General features: G+C 49.3%; 1 protein-coding gene across 44 annotated transcripts in view; it reads right to left on the minus strand.

Annotated features, from left to right (window-relative positions):
- IFT122 (intraflagellar transport 122) overlaps window positions 1-17,020 on the minus strand; it is a 96,712-nt gene that overhangs the window by 21,282 nt on the left and 58,410 nt on the right. For 40 of the 44 annotated variants that reach the window (XR_012431562.1, XR_012431546.1, XR_012431557.1 and 37 more), the window contains 4 exons: window positions 15,503-15,700; window positions 10,803-10,943; window positions 6,721-6,774; window positions 3,501-3,662 (listed from right to left, as the gene is read on the minus strand). Coding sequence is in view for 15 of the 44 variants with exons in the window: in XM_074033111.1 (XP_073889212.1) it covers window positions 3,501-3,662; window positions 6,721-6,774; window positions 10,803-10,943; window positions 15,503-15,700 (555 nt within the window). In the remaining 29 variants the exon portion in view is untranslated. Of the gene's footprint in view, window positions 1-2,445; window positions 2,532-3,500; window positions 3,663-6,720; window positions 6,775-10,802; window positions 10,944-15,502; window positions 15,701-17,020 lie in introns of all 44 variants that reach the window. The other 4 variants (XR_012431560.1, XR_012431561.1, XR_012431558.1 and 1 more) reach the window with 1 other exon arrangement.

The following is a 17,020-nucleotide window of genomic DNA, read 5'->3' on the forward strand; positions in this document are numbered from 1 at the left end:
GCAGGAGACCATGGGGAGATCTGAGGCAGGGAAGGTGCTCAGGAGAGGACCTGAGAAGGAAGAGACGACTGTGGTCCTGGAGGCTCAGGGGTCAGGCCTAGAGCCTGTGTTCCTTTGGCCTCAGCAGCGGCCCTCTGAAGCGGTATGTCCAGCTTCTCTGGGCTGGCCATAGAATGTGTGAAAAACAGCCTCAGAACATCACCTCTTTTCACGGTAGTTACCCAAAATATACATGTGGGAGTTTGCCAGAGTCGAGGCAGCTTTTAAAGGTGGAGCTTTTCAAAAAGGGAAATTGGGAGCCCTTAGAGCCCAGGTCTATGTTACTGGTAAGAAGTGGTTTGTCTTAGGAATAATGTACCCTGCAGAGAGTGCTTTGTGTCAGCCTCACTGAGAATAAAAAAAGCACTCCTTTCCCCATGATTAACGCTCATGTGTCAGGAAAGTGCAGTCAATGTATGCTAAAAATCCACTTGAACAATTAGCTTGCTTTTTTCATTTGCTTTCAGGGTAATTGTGCTTTCAGGGTATTAGGTCGGCCTAATATATGATACATTTTAAGAAGGGGAGGAAAGAGCATTGTATACCCTGATGCGGGGATCCAATAGAAGACAGACCTCCTGGCTGGCCTTTGGTTTTCCCAGGAGCTGACAAAGGGAAGGGGCTTGGAAAGCAGCCACTGTCCCCGCCTAGTTTGGGCCTTTACAGACACACCTCTCCTTTTGGCAGCTGCTATGGCGCGGATTCTGTACGCTAGCACGAAGCTGGAAACCCTGCCTACCTGGCTGGTGAAATGAGGGTGGCAGCTGGGGGAAACAGGCATCTTCAAAGGGACTTCAGTGAGTGCTCAGGGGACTAGGGGTGACTGCAGCAAGGGTGAGAGGCTGAGAGGAAGCCATAAGCCTAGGCCAGCTGGCCACTCAGGGAGCTGTGACTTCACTGAAGCTGGGTCTAAAAGCTTCCTTCAAGGCTCAGCAAACTGGGAATTCAAAGGCTTTTTGCTTTCCTGAAGCTAAGTTACACGTTATCTGGGGCCATGGCAAAGACTTGGCCCTGAAGTGGACAGAAAGAGGCTGTGCTGAGTGATGAATGAGACTAAACAGTGTTCTCATGCTTGGTGATTTTGATAAGAACATACTACATAAGAGTTAAGAGCATTATAATTCCCTTTATCACCATATAAACATGTCACTTATCCAGAAAGCATACAATTTATTTGTACGTGGGAATGTAATTTAAAAATTTTCTGAAAACCAGATTGAATCTTGGGAAGCAATTTTCAAGTAAACAAAAACATGCCATGTTAATCAGTACTAGATCTCCCCCACCCCCCACATAATGTGTATGTACACATTTCTCAAATTCAGACTACCAAGTGGGGGCAGGGCGGATTGAAATGGAACCAACTTCCTTGGAATAGTGATCAAAAACTAAAACCAAAAACAAGTCCCAGAGTATTTACCTTCATAGAGAGACGGAGCAGATGGAGTGTGTAAATGGGCTGCAGTTCTGGTGGGAGGCTGTGGGCACATGAAGTCCACCAGAGTGTAAGGAGGGGCCTCAGAGCAGGGGCAGGAGTGAGGCCAGCCAGGGAGAGAGGTGTGAAGATCCACTCTGTGGTCACGTGTGGCCCTCTCATCTTCCTAATCTTTCTACAGCTTGGCATTTCTAACGGGCTTTCCTATACATTATTCTGTGCAAATCTCAAGACTAAACTGAGCTGTGGCTATTACCATCTGAGAAGGGCAAACTGAAGAGCCTTTCCCTAGGTCATCCCACAGAAAGAACCCGCACTCACACCAGCTCTGGGGCACCAAGGCCAGGCATTTTCTTATTTATTTATTTTTGACATGGGTCTTGCTCTGTTACGCAGGCTGGAGTGCAGTGGTGTGATCTTGGCTCACTGCAACTTCTACCTCTGGAGCTCAAACAATCTTTCCACCTTAGCCTCCCAGTAGCTGGGACTGCAGGCACTGGCTAATTTTTTGCACTTTTGGTAGAGACAGGGTTTCACCATTTTGCCCAGGCTGGTCTTGACCTCCTGAGCTCAAGCAATCCACCCACTTCAGCCTCCCAAAGTGCTAGTATTACAGGCTTGAGCCACCACGCCCAGTCTGACCAGGCATTTTCTACTGCAGCACAGCTGCCTCCTTGAGGAGGCTTCAGGGGTTCCTAAGCCTAAATTCTACTTCTAGGGTCTTGATTCCTGAAGGGTTCATCCTGAGTTAAAATTTTGTTATCCCCAGAAGCAGAGATGCACTGACTCTGGTGATCTCAGTATGAATGTGTTATGAAATCTTCTAGGTGTCTGTGGTGGGGCCTGGGGGAGGGTAGAGAAGGTGACGAGGAAAAGGCAGAGGGAGCCTGTACACTCTGGGTCTCAGGTACAGAGTGAATAAATCACTAAGGTGAAAAGACAGGCTGGGGCCCAGAAGCTCATCCACGTACTGATGAAAAGGTCCTGGGCAACATCACAGGCCACCAAACACACCTTCAGCCCCAGGGTCGAACAGGTGGTGGAACAGCACAGCCATCTTCAGGAATATAAAAGCAGAAAAATGTGGGGAAGATTTTCCATCTTGAACTTGTGAGCTGGAGAATTACCATTAGTAGCCCACTAATAGGTTGTGGCTGATGAGTCACTTCATAACACACTGAGAGCCACTTTTGACACTCCCGGAAAAGGCAGGTTAACAAAGCCCCTCTGTAGAAGGAAGACTGTAGTTGCTCAATGCACCCAAGCCTCTTTGAACTTTGCTTAGACTGAACTGCCAATGTCTTGGCTGGTCTGGGCTCCTTAGTGCAACTCCTTCCCACAGAAGCCATCAAGAGCCAGGTCCAGGAAGCTCCTCTCCTATACCTGCCTTAAAAGGCCCAGCTCTGCTGGGGACTAAGGTTCATAAGGGCCATCCCAATGCAAAAGAGAATCTCTGTTATCACCCACTGCAACCACATGGTAGCCACTCTGCAGCCGGTAGGCGTGAGGCATGCTGCGCTAACACAGGAGGGCGGAGGCTCTGCCTGACTTTCCAGAGGCCTACTGAGAAGCCCAGGACAATCAGCAGGTGCTATGGGAAACTTGGCTGGCAGGCACCACATTATCCTGTATGACTGGCAGGACCGGCTCCCGCCTGAAGACACCGATTCTTGGCAGCTCCTGATAAGGACTGAGAGGATTTGTGGGAGACAGCCCTGAAGCACTGAGCCCTCAAATCAATGAAGGGATTGTGCTGGCGCAGACCCACAGCCATCCAGCTCTGGCGCTGATGAAGGTCTGAACTGCCATAGTCTGCCCCATTGGTGTCAGCGTTAAATGTCAGTTTTAGGTGAGTTTCAACCAGTGGCTGTAGATGGGTCATTTGTTTACCAGTTTCCCCACATCCTTTCTGAGACCATTGCTAGTTTTTGTCTACACCACTCTTGGGGAAAATAACTTGGACACCGCAGGTGAGAATACCAGTGGGCTCCAAGCTGGAGCTTGGGCCTGGGACAGGGTGGGTTACCTTGGCATACTCAAACATGCAGAGGTCGGTATACATTTCAAGCGCGAGGTTCTCGTGCCCGCTCCTCTTGTACAGTTTGGCGGCCTCATGGAACTTCCCCTGGTAGGAAAACACATCTGCCAGAAACAGGTCATTGTTGGTCTCTCCCCGCTTCTTCCTCTCCTGGAAAAATTAGAAGCACAGGAAATGGCCTCTGCAGCCATGGGCAGGAAGCAGCCTTTACAAAGGTTAGATGTGGCTATTTCAAGTGAGGCCCCTGGACCTTCCTACTGGAATCTGGGCTTGGCTCCTGGCTGTTGTCTCTCTCCCCCAGGTTCCCGCTGGGAACACTTGACAACAAAAGCAGGTTTTTACCAGACAAGCAAAGATCAAAAAAAGATGCAAACCTTTGTTTGTTTAATGGAAATTCCTCAGGGTTGCTTTCCTGTGTATTCCAAGGCTATGACAGAATAGTTTGAATAGTGTGTGCTCTGACTCATCCATGACCCCTAAGCTCCAGAGATCTCCCAAATCTGCAAGCCCTGTTTGGCAGAGTTGTGGCTCATGGGGATGACAGAGCAGGAGAATGTTTAGGGTTTCTGCCCAAGAGGGAGACCAATAAAATAGGATGACAAGTCTCACTATGTCCCTACTTTTAAAGAGAAAGTAAGAAATCCCGCATGCTGAACATCCACTAGGTTCTGGGTATATACTTATACACACATGGCCCCTTTATTCCTCTCAGTGACCCTCAGGGTAGGTCTCACTACCCAAGTATTAGAGTGAAGGATGCTGAGACTCAAGAAGAGGAACAGGTCAGGGTCAGACAGAGCTGGAATTTGGATGCAGTTCTGTCTGACTCCAGATATTCCTTGTATCACATAACACTGTCTTCTGAAGCAAGTGATGTCCCCAACAACACACACACACACACACACACACACACACACACACACTTAGCACAGCTGAGGATAAAGCTTCTTCCTTCTGTGTCAGGGAACATTCACTTGTCTACAGCTCAAGTATTTGTAAATACTCAGTAGCACTCAAACCCTGAGCCCTAGCAGTTTCCTTTTGCTTGTTTTCTAGCAAGAGTAGCATACAGAGGATGATGAGACATTGAATCAAACTCTTAGACAAGCTGGTGAAAGTTTTAACAGCTGGAGGCAACGTGCTTCCACACTGACAGAAATCATCATTCTAAAAACCTGCGCACAGCTCAGGCTCATCAAACAGACTAACTCCTAATAGTTGGAAAGGAATTAAAATCTTGCAGTGAGATAAAAGATTGATTTTGGCTGGACATGGTGGCTCACACCTGTGATCCCTACATTTTGGGAGGCCAAAGGAGGAGGATCACTTGAGCCCAGGAGTTGTAGGCCAGCCTGGTCAATATAGCCAGACCCTATCTCTGCAAAAAAAAAAAAAAAAAAAAAAAAAAGGTTTTACTAGACATGAAATTCAGGCCATATCCATTCTAGGCCCCAGGACATCACCATGGCCAATAATAACGATCTATGGCACTCAGCAGGTGCATGACAACATGGGTAGGTTCTTCCCCGCCGTCAGCAGGACAAGAACATCTCCCCTATCCATAAGGCACCCACTGAGGATCCGCAGTTCTCTGGAATTATGCTGAGCACCGAGATGTGTGCAACCAAGTCTGCAGGCAGTCAACATAGAACACACTCAAAGGCACTTTACTTTTTTTCAGGAGACAATCTTAGTTTACTTTAAAGCACTTCCCAGCTCATAGCACATGAGGAGAGGACTATATTTTGATCCCAGTAAAATGTGACAAATAATAGTTGGACCCCACAGCAATCAGTTACTTTTGTGGAGAGGAAAATTATGCTCCTTGACTTCCGGTGAAGACCCCCAGATCCAGGCCAGTGGATTTTGTAAATCCACTGACAGTGAGAGTCAGCAGCACTGGGCATTTTGGGCAATAGCTCCGAACAAGCCCTTTACCATGTGGTAGGTAAACCCCAGAACATACAGATGCCCTTTACGACACGCGGGTAGGGAGGGTATGTGGCCGAGAGAGCATGAGCTTAGGAAATAGACTGGGCTTGAATTCCACCAAGTTTTTGGCTGTGGACCTGTGGGGACGTGGCATTGTCTCACTGAGCCTTAATTTTCTCCCACATGGAATAGGGAGAGCAACAATACCTGCCTCATTCAGTTAATGTGAGGATCTAGAAGAGCACTCACATAAATCACACACAGGGCACAGAGCAGCTTATGTTATGAGGTTTAGCAGGCTGTGAGCTCCTGTCGGCCTCTCTCTTCCTCAGCTCTGTGCCCACTGAACTCGGCACAAGGGTTGGCCCACGACAGGTGTTTATTACATGGAAATGAATGAGAGGAACAAGACATTTGCTGATTTCCTCACTGTTTCCAACTGGGAATTCAAATGTGTCTAACATTCCCATACCCTCACAATAAATCTGTTCAGGAGAAAAAATGTATATGCCTTTTAACAGACAGCCAGACAGCACTGAGATACACAGAAATTAAGAATAGTGTCTAAGGGCCGGGCCTGGTAGCTCAAGTCTGTAATGCCAGCACTTTGGAAGGCTAAGGTGGGCTAATAGCTTGAGCCCAAGAATTTGAAACCAGCCTGGGCAACATGGGAAAACTCTGCTCTACAAAATATACAAAAAAATTAATCAGGCAGAGTGGCACATGCATGTGGTCCCAGCTACTTGGGAGGCTAGGTGGGAAAATCGTTTCAGCCTGGTAGGTCAATGCTGCAGTAAGCCGTGATCGTGCCACTGCACTCGAGCCTGGGGAACAGAGTGAGACTTTGTTTCAGAAAAAAAAAAAAAAAAAAGGCATAGTGTTGACCACCACCCAGCAAATGGCGTACCTACAACCAGCTTCCTTAGCACACTGCAGGCCTATTGGGTTTGGATGACAAGGTCAATATTCTCAGCCAGAAACAGTAGGGCTGGGGGTTACTCCAGAACTCTGGGGCGTTCAATTCAGACCACGGGCCATGCTCCCCACGGAGATTGGGAGAGCTTCACCCAGCTATCACACGATAGCTCACACTGCCTGCCGCTGTCTCCCCATGTGGCCACTCTGCCCCCAGAGCAAGGCTGTGGCCCAGATGCCCAGACGCCAGTGAGCTCTGCTCCCATGTCCTCAAGGCTCTTGCCTGCCAGAAGGGCTGCCCCTAAAACAGGAACCCCAAGTATGCCTTCTTGAGAAGGAAGAAGAATGTTTCATCTTTTACCTCAATGCTGCTGATGAGCTCTAAATATCGGAGGTCTTGTACTCTGATGAAGGCCTGTAGGGAAGAAATAAAGAATAAAATAAGCTGTCTTCTTGGCTTCCAAAGTGGGTGACTGGCTGGGGGTGGGAAGTCAAGCTCTATCTAGACAGTGAGCCAGTAAGGAGAGGAAGGGAGCAAGCATGGATTAATCGTCGTGTGTGCAGGAGGTTATACCACTCAGCGAGGTGTGGTTTTATCCGTGGGATTGGACATGTAAAGAACAGCAAAGACGTTCCAGTTGCATCAATCATTTTGGGATCAGGTAAAACAAAACCGTGATGCCACAGTCTGTGGTGGTGCCTCCTTGGGAGACTCTCGACCCAAAGAAGAACAAGCCAGCCGGGCGTGGTGGCTCACGCCTGTAATCCCAGCACTTTGGGAGGCCGAGGCAGGTGGATCATGAGGTCAAGAGATCGAGACCATCCTGGCCAACATGGTGAAACCCCATTTCTACTAAAAATACAAAAAATTAGCTGGGTGTGGTGGCAGGCACCTATAGTCCCAGCTACTTGGGAGGCTGAGGCAGGAGAATCACTTGAACCCGGGAGGTGAAGGTTGCAGTGAGCTGAGATTATGCCACTGCACTCCAGCCTGGGCGACAGAGTGAGACTCCATCTCAAAAAAAAAAAAAGAAGAAGAACAAGCCGGTCTGACCCTCTGGCGGGGCAGGCAGCATCACAGCAGGATAAGGTGAGATGCATGGACTGATGAGAGACTGCCTTGCACATCTTGGTGACATGGGTAGAATGCAGGGGACAGCTATGCCTACCCAGTGTTGCCACAGACACAGGGGACCCAGAGGCCCTGGTACTGCAGAGGGAACGGAGGAGGGGAAAGCTGAGAGGGCATAAAGACAGATGCTGGAAGAAGGTGGAGGGGTAGGGAATGAATCCCACCAAGTCCATGGAAGGCAAACTCTTATGTAAATCCTAAAATTGCAGCCCTTGCCAGAGACTTTAACTCATGGACCTCTAGAAGTTTCTGAGGAACAAGCAGACTGGTGTTGGCTAAGCCAGTTTTGCTGCTTTCAGATTCTGCCCAGGATTTGGAGGAGCATGAGCCACCAGGTCAGGCTGCTTTCAGGTGGCTTTGCTGTCACCATTTCCACCAGCTGTGCTTGCTTACATTGCCCCATTCAAAATGGGCTGACCTGTGCCTAGAGGAGGCAGCAGCTCCGGAGCCCTTTGAACCAAACATGCAGAGCAATCCTGACCACTTGCAGCCTCCACTCAGCAGCACGGCATCCTCCCTCCTGAAAAGACCTCGGGAGATGAGCGAGTCCCCGGCCTCTGGCTGCCTTGCAGGTGACCACGACGCAACTTCATCTTTTCATCCCACAGGGCCAGGCTTCCTGTCAGAGACTGGGGACCCAGGGAGAAACATGTCCCGGCCCCTGTCCCCCTCCACAATTCAGAGGCCCACATTCTAACCGGGGAGGCTGGCCAATTAAACAGATCATGACATCTAGAGCTAAGAGCTATCCGACTATGAACCAGATGCCTGGAGAACACAGATGAATGGTCTGAGCATGAGCAGGGGCAGGAGGCAGCCTTAAGTGAGGCATCAGAATCAGAACCTGGCAAATAAGTGTTTGTGGAGAGGAATTCGTAGAATAGGGCAATGTGGGCATCACATGGGCCAAGGAACACAGGGTTAAGACTACCTGGGTCCCAAGCTGTAAGTCTTACACTCTACCCTCTAGATCTGGGTTTCCTTAAAGCGCCTTGAGAGGGCAACCCTGCAAAGCCTGGCACGGTGGCCGAGAGGGAAAGGAGCATTCGAGGTCCGAGTCCTCGCTCTGAGCCTACTTCTCTGCTTCTAGGCTCCAACTATCTTCTTTGTGGAAAGGGGCCTGCTAGTGACACCCTCTCAAGGGTCTTTCTAGCTGTAGCTCAGCTGTGCTGGAGTCTAGGATTTGCCTACTAAGAAGTCTGTTTCCGAATTCCTTCAACCTGATACATTTTGCAGCGTCAGGGCGCCTGGTCAGAGTCACAAGGCCCCTGAATGAGCTCAGCAGAGGGAACCCTGGGAACAGGGAGGCACCTGCAGCTCTGCTCAGGGTCTGGCGGGAGCTCAGCAGCTCTTCTCTGCCATCTAGTGGGGATGGCAGTCCATCTCTAGGAACCACCCTATCCAAACTGGTGAGCCTGAGTGCCTGGCACAGAGGAAGGAGGCGGGGGACTCGGGATTCGGATGAAATATTAACTTCTAGCCTATCTTCAATATCATGTGGCTTTTTCAAAACAGCATGTTGTATACAATAGATATATATCATATACACTTACTTTTCAACTATAATAAATTTGGCCAGGTGTGGTGGCTTATACCTGTGAATCCCACACTTTGGGAGGCTGAGGCAAGAAGACTGCTTGACCCCAGGAGTTCAAGACCCACCTGGGCAACATAGTGAGTCCCCATCTCAATATTTAAACAAATACATATATACGAATCAATAAACACTCATATAAAACCTTGTGGCTTTTTACAATCCTTTCTGTTCTAGGGATTTGTCGTCTTCCTCCCTGTTGGCATTTCTGGGTGGGGCAGGAGAGGGAAGCTCCCTCCATGGAGATGCCTCCTTCCTCCTCTGAATTCTTTTTTTTTTTTGAGATGGAGTCTTGCTCTGTTGCCCAGGCTGGAGTGTAGGGGCGCGATCTCGGCTCACTGCAAGCTCTGCCTCCCGGGTTCACGCCATTCTCCTGCCTCAGCCTCCGGAGTAGCTGCGACTACAGGCGCCCGCCACCACGTCCGGCTAATTTTTTTGTATTTTTTAGTAGAGACGGGGTTTCACCGTGTTAGCCAGGATGGTCTCGATCTCCTGACCTTGTGATCCGCATGTCTCGGCCTCCCAACGTGCTGGGATTACAGGCGTGAGCCACTGTGCCCAGCCCCTCCTCTGAATTCTTATAGCCTCCTCCATCTCCACTTTCCTACACTGAGGACATCTAAAAATATAATCTAGATCATTGTTACACAATGATCACTTCCCTTGTTTAGTAATGGCTAGCATCTGTACAACCATCCCTGATTTAAATTCCCCTTTACAACATCTCAGTTAAGCCTCATGACTGCAGCGGGCATTCTCACAACCCCCATTTCAGAACTGGAAGGACTGGGGATCTGAGGGAAGCGGCTGGCCTGAGGTCCCAGAGCCCCTTACGTGGCACAGCTGGTTCTCAGCCAGGCTTCTTAGTCCCGGTCTGGTCCAGTCTCCTCTCTCTTCATGCCTACAAGTCTTGACCTAACCCAAGGTGGGCATCACATCCCTCTTTGCCACTCCTTCAGTATCAGCCCAGGAGTATGGACAAAATGAGCAGCTCATTAATTGGCTGTGGGGAGATAAAGAGGGAAGGGGTAGGGGAGAGGGGTTTGGAAGCCATTCCTTCCTCCATCTCAGGTTCTAGATGGAAACACAGCTCAGGAACATACCTGGGCTTTTCCTTATGTGCAGAAAGGGGCCAGATGTTTTCAGCCATCTCTCCAGCTTTCATAGACTAGGCCAGGAAAGGACACAATGAATCAAGTCCATGAATCCCGCCATGAAGGTATGTGGGAAGTGTCTACATTGCTGTCACAATCAGAGACCTTGACCTTAGTTGGCAGATGCTAAGAAAAGCAGCATTGTGTGCAGCATCATGGCCAGTGATTACACCGATAATAAAAGCCGCCATTTACGGAATGCCTATGATGTGCCAGGCTACTACCAGGTGCTTCCCATAGATGACGGCTAGTAAGAGTGACAGCCAGAATCTGAGATGCTGCTCCTGGATCAGGCTTTACAGGAACCTTCCCATTCGATCCTCAAAGCTTTGTAAGGATGGGGCCTGTCATCACCCTACATCTATAGAGAAGCAATCTCAGAAAGGGTGTCACCTACCCAGGCCCACAGTGAGGAAGTGGCTGAGCTTAGATCTAAGCCCAGGTCAGCCTAACTCCAGAGGCTGCTGCAGTCTGTGGCCTTTCCGTGCCAGCTGGGTCCCCATCTGCCTTCTTAAGGGACCCCACAAGGACCAAACTCCAGCTTCTGCTGGCTAGATGCTTACCTTCTTTGCTGTTTCAAAATCTAAACCTTCTAGAGCTTCCATGGCCAGTTCACGCCAATCAGTGTCGGTGACACCCAAGCACGCAATCTGGTAGGCTTCCTTGAACAGTTTCCTATCCAGGTACTGGTACATGGGGGCAGACTGCAGGATTTCATCAGGGGTAAAAAAGAAGACTGTTTTCAGAGCCATGGAAAGAGCCAGATTCATACAGAGCCTGCCTCCAGATGCGTGGGACAATTACCCACGCCTGGGGAGCAGCCCTGCAGCCGTCAATCAGCACCCTGCCCAGCCTGCCCAGTCCACTCTGTGTGCTCCATTCTGCACCCCTCTCATGGCTGGGCCACTGTGCTCCACAGCACAAACTGCCCATCCTCCCCTCCTTCCCACCTGTGGGCCTGCCTCACCATAGGATGTCATCCTCGCCTGGAATGCCTTTGCCCCTCCCCACTCTCCCTCTGGAAAATACCTATTTGGCTTTCAAGGCCCTATTGAAATGTCACCTCTTCTCAAGAGTCCTCCCAAGCCCCTCAAGCCCCCACCTCAGATGAAGGAGTCTCAGCTTCCTCTGCCCTTTGTCCAGATCTCGGGTTGTGATGCAGTTACAGGCCTGTTCCCACAGCAAGGCCATGCACAGCACGTGGGCAGTGGTGGGTTGTACCGGCCTCCCTCAGCAGACCCCTAGTCTATGTTTGCTGACAGAATGAATGAGTTCCTGGGAGGAAGGGGTCTGGGATGGCCTCTTCTTCCAGGGACTGTGTCCAAGAAAGGTAAGTGATTTGCTCCAAGTTACCCTGGAAGCCTCTGGAAATAAGTCTCCTGCTCCCTGCACTGGGACCAACGCCCTCGTACAAGATGGAGTTGCCCATGAATAGTTCCTAACGACTTCTCTTTCTTAGGTTTATAAAGGGCTTTTGGCTGTCCCCATAGGCCTGTGCAGTAGGTATTATTTCTCCCTGGCTACAGCCCAGGAGACCGAGACTCAGAGAGGACAAATGACCTGTTCCAGCAAATAGCTGGCAATAGCCAGAGGTGACTGGACTCCAGGTTCTGTGCCCCTTCCTGCCACATGTATGCACGTGTGTACATGTGCATATTTGTGTGCAGGCCTGAGAATGAGTCTGAGTTGGGCCAGGACGTCTTTAACAAGGAAAGGCCTTGCCCTTGTTTTAGGCCAGCCAGTGTGCTTCAGAGGCCTGCATCTCTCCTGGCTAACTGGGCAGGGAAGAGAAATCAGTCAGGACCTCTGTGCTAATGGTTCCCAAATGTGGAGCTTAAAGTATGGTTTTCTCCACTTGGGGCTTTTGTCTTTGAAATTTCTGGTCCCATTTTTTAGCTTTATAATTGAAGAAAAAAAAATTTTTTTTGAGTCTGTCTACTCTCAGAGCAAAACATGGCTGCTTCCAAGTGCTTATCTTTTCCACTATGCCATCTCTCCTCATTGACACATTAAATGTTCCCTTTAGGGGGGCAGCAGGCATAGGCTAGGGAGCAGGTGACCTAGAACCCAGGCCAGACTCAGCCACATCCTAGGGTGGTGACTTTTTGGGTAAATCCATTAACTTCTGTTTAGATGTCCTGCCCAGCTCAGGCTACTATGGGCAAAGGAGAGCTGTGCTCCAAAAATGATGAAGCACTGGGCAAAACGCAGGCATGATCATTACCTTCACTATATTTTCTCAGCACTAGCTCCTCACCATCTCCTAGGCTCTCCATTCTTGTTCTACCCCCACCTTTTCCTTTGTTTGAAAAGCTTCCCTGCTCCAGTCTTCCTTTCCAGACCTCTCAGGGTTCAGATCAAGTTTCGCCATCTCCTGGAAGCTTTCTCAAACTCCTGAAAGCTTTTCTTAAAGCACACAACGAGCTTTCCTTTCTAAAGTCCGTTATAAGCACAGCCTGTTGCAATTTAGTTGTGTTTTGTGGTTTTTACTATTTTATGAGTCAGTAATAAGGTGAAATAATAATAGAAATTTGGCTTGACAAAACCTGAAAGATGGGTGTAATTAACCCCATTTCACAGAAAATAAAATGAGGCCCCAAAGAGTGAAATGAGTTGCTCTAGTTACAGCTGCTTGAGATGGCAGAGTCAGGACTGAAAGCCGGTGCTCCTTCCCCGAACCGCAACCAACTGCTTGCCACACTGACTGCCCTGTGAGTGGGACAGGCACTCAGACAGGCATATCACAGCTGAGCATATGATGGATGGCTAACACTTGGACTTACTCGGGAGGCATAATTTGAGTGGAGTTTTAAAAATAGACTCACTGAACAAATACTCTCTGAGCTATACTTTATCTTGCTGTTGCATTCCAAACATGAAGTCACCACCGCCTTGAGAAGCCCTCCTAGGGCTCGTTGTCCTACTTGGCAGCCCTGACAAACCAGTTCTTACACAAGACAATGTAAATTTCTAAAGGAAACCAAAAATTCCAAGACTGGGTCTGATGCTTTCTCCCTCCTCTCTGGGCCAAAACCACAGGATGGCTGGAGGCAGAGGCGACAGATGAACAGCCTTTGTCTTGAGAATGTGTTTCCTAACCCTTGGCAGTCCTGACCTGCTGCATCAGCAGGATGGCCTTGGTGCAGTCAGCAAGACTTTGCTGCTGAATCTTAAAGTCCTGGCAGAGGAAGCCCCAGGCCGCCCCTCTGGCTCCTCTTGGCCAGCCACAGTCAGGGAGCAGCAAACTGCATTTATTTTTGAGGTCAGGATGCCAATCTTGGGAGAAAACTTTTAATAAGCAGAGTTGGTTTGGTGCAATTGAGGGAGAGCAAGTTCCTGGTGGATGTGGTACATAGATTTGTAATGGGGCAGACAAGGATGACGAGGACACAGTCCAGGAGAAACTGTTTGTGCCCCTCGTCCTGCTGCCACTTCCACCCACCTCGTTCCCTTCTCCCTCTTGTTTTCTCGTCTTTTTCTTCAGATCTGAATTCCACTAACATTTCTTGAATAGCTGCTCTGTGTCAGGCCTGGATGATGGGCATTTCCCCAGTAAGTCTTGCAGTCATGAGTTTTGAGGGGATCATCAGCTTAGAAGAAGTGGGCTCTAGCCTGAAGCAGAGTTGTGTGGGGAAAACACAGACTGACAGAGTCTAGCGGAAGGGAAACCTGGAAATTTCCCTAAAAGTCTTTCAAAGGTACACATGCTTGAACCCAGAAATTTCATTTCTAGGAATTCACGCCAAGGTGCCAAGTTGGGACAGATGCAAGGACTTAGCTAGAAAGATGCCTGCTATTTATAATACAAAAAAGCTGTAAGCAGCAAACGTGCAGTACGACTGGTAAAAAAAAAAAAAGCTATGGAACATCCACAAGACACGATAAAATGCAGCTGTAAATACAAGGCAGGTGGGGCCTAGGCAGGAGGGAGGGGTGCTGGCTGTAAAAAGCACAACACCAGGCACCTTGTGATGGTGGCAGTGTTCAGTGCCATGACTGTGGTGGGAGGTTACACATGCCAACATGGGTGGGAAGATCACCCTAGAGCTTTGCACACTGTTACCATTGGGAGGAACTGTGCAAAGGGTATAAGGGATCTCTGTATTATTTCCTACAACTTACGTGAGTCTACAATTACCCTAAATTTTGCCATGCAGGGTAAGAACATTTAATGACACAGAATCATGCTTCAGGAGATTGCTGAGTGAAAATGCCAGATGACTAGTTTATAGCCAGCACTTTGTAGACAGTGATAGGGCTGCCATAACCGAATGTGAGGTGAAATGAGAAGATGGCCATAAAGGAAGCGATGAGAAGTCTTGTTTACAGGACAGGCTCAGGGAATACAGTAAATCTGAGGTTCCATCTATAGGTAGCAATACATATACACATAAAAGTCACGAAAAGTATTTGCAGTGTGATTCCACTTTCGTTTAAAAATGTTCTTATAAAATCACATGCTCCTAATTGTATATTATGCATACATTATATATACACATAGAAAAGCTCTAAGCAGATGTATTTCAACATGTGTAAGAGTGATTCTGTCCTCAGGATGGGATGATGAAGGCTAAAGTTTCTCACTGGTACATGTCTCTGTTTTATGGCAATCCTACATTGAGCACTATCTGTGTGGGGTGCAGAAGGCGGAGGGGAGACCATCCTGCATTCGGGAGGTCAATCTCAGCCGTCTGTCTGTGGTTCTGCCCTTCCCCATTCTGTGGCTCCTCCCTTCAGTGCCCCATTTCTATTCTGGCCTCCTCCTGGTTCAGGGGGCTTGTGCAGAGTCCCATGCTCCCTTATTGGCTCACAGACCTCAGCCCACACCCCTACCCACTCATTCTCTCTCTCCCCATCTCTCTCGCACACACATCACCACCATCACACACATACTCACACACACACACACACACACACACACCCTGCCAGACTCCTAGCTTTGTTGCTCGCTCCATTTGGCTCCACGCTGGGCTCTCCGCAAAACACACACTGTTGGTAACACTGCATACCCCTCCCATCCTTACATAAAGGGGACCAGGAAGAAACTGAGGCTCAGGGAGGTTAATCTGTTTGCCCCCAGTCACACAGGTTGCAAGGAGTGGAGACAGGGCAGCAGGTTCCAGGCCCAGACTGCCTCCCATGACATCACAGCTGCCATTCTTCTCTCCTTGCTACTGTCTCCCCAAAGCACCAGCAAGGGGCCTGGCTTCCCTGATCTTGTCCGCCTTGCCAGCGCTGACAGTGGACAGGTGCCCCCAGTTACCTGCGGCACCTCCACAGCAGAAATGGAGAAGACATGGAGGCAGAAGATCTTGGAGCCATTGTAGCCGACCACAAAGCCCTGCAGCTTCTGCCGGTGCACAGGGAAGGTGCTGGCTTTGATGTTGAGGTAGCCTCCTCCCGAGAAGCAGAGCATGTCCTCACACTGAGTGTTCCAGGCCACACTGTTGGCGTTTGGTTCCTGGGGGACAGGGACGGTGGGGATCCTGTGAGAACCACCCTGGGCTTGGGCAGTGCTCGCACATTTCAGCCCAATACCCTCTTAAAGACTGAATCCCACTAAATTGCTTACAGTGGGATGAAGGGAAAAGGAGGAAAAGGGACCACAAAGAAATGAACAGAGGCAAGCCCCTCCATGCACCTGCATGTTGTTGGAATTTTTGAGTAAGCAAGCATTACTTTTGAAAAAAAAAATTATTCTCCTGAAATATGCTCATACCCTTCTGCCTAGGATCTTTTACAATGACTAAATCTTTTATAATGAGCATGGATTGTTTTTTATAATGAGAAAAAAATCAATATAGCTGTTTTTATGTTTAGAGGGTGGGGCAGTGGAGAAGAGGAAAAGCCAGCAGGCAATGTCACAGCTGGGACTGCTGATGTCTCCTGGCAGGGCTGAGAATCACCTCCCCTAGCCTGCTACAGAACCAGCAGTGGGGACGGTGGAGCACACACCCTTCCATACTTGTATGGTTCTACGCTCAGACACAAGATTTACATTTGGGGCCAGCTACGCCCCCTATAGGTGGGAGGTGAGGCTGGGGAGAAGGGAGGTAACATTTCAGGCCCCATTTTGTGCCCAACACTGAGCTAGGCACTGTGGTATCCCCTATTCCTATAGCAATTCTGTGAGGGGCAATTACTAATTTCATTTTAGAGAAAAGTAATCAAGGCTCAGAGAGGCTCACTAACTTAAGATCACACAGTAAGGGATCCAGGCAGGACCCAAGCCCAGGTCAGCCTGAAGGCTGTGCCCTCTCTTGCCCCCAAACCATTCTACTCTCTCTGGGACATGAGTGAGTTGAGACTGACAGGGAGTCACCCCTGGGCTAGAGGTGGCCAGGTAACCCCTTCTCACTGACAGAGGCTGCTCCCCACTTCAGGACCCTCCCCCTATCAATTCTGCTGCTGAGAACAAGGAGGAGCCTGGTAAGGGGACTCAATATGCCCATAACATGAGGAAACCCTGCAGTGGCCGAGGAAACCAGTCAGGAAGGGCTCCAGCTTTGGGGGGAACTTCATTCCGGGAAACCAGTCCTGACCACCTACAAAGACCTAAAGAGATAAAGAATGGCACGAGCCCAGCGAAAAGCAGCCAGGCCCTGGGCACAGAGCTACTGGGCTATCTTCTCTGGTGACACTTCCTCAGGCCACAGGGCTGGATGACTCCACCAAACAATGCCTAGGCCCCCAAAGATCCAAGCACTTCGCATTCTACCGGATCTTCTAGCATTTTTGTGAATTAAGCAGAAGGCAAGGCTTGCCCATTCCCTTCCCCCTA

Source organism: Macaca fascicularis, chromosome 2 (assembly GCF_037993035.2).
Source record: "Macaca fascicularis isolate 582-1 chromosome 2, T2T-MFA8v1.1".
Taxonomy (NCBI): Eukaryota; Metazoa; Chordata; class Mammalia; order Primates; family Cercopithecidae; genus Macaca; species Macaca fascicularis.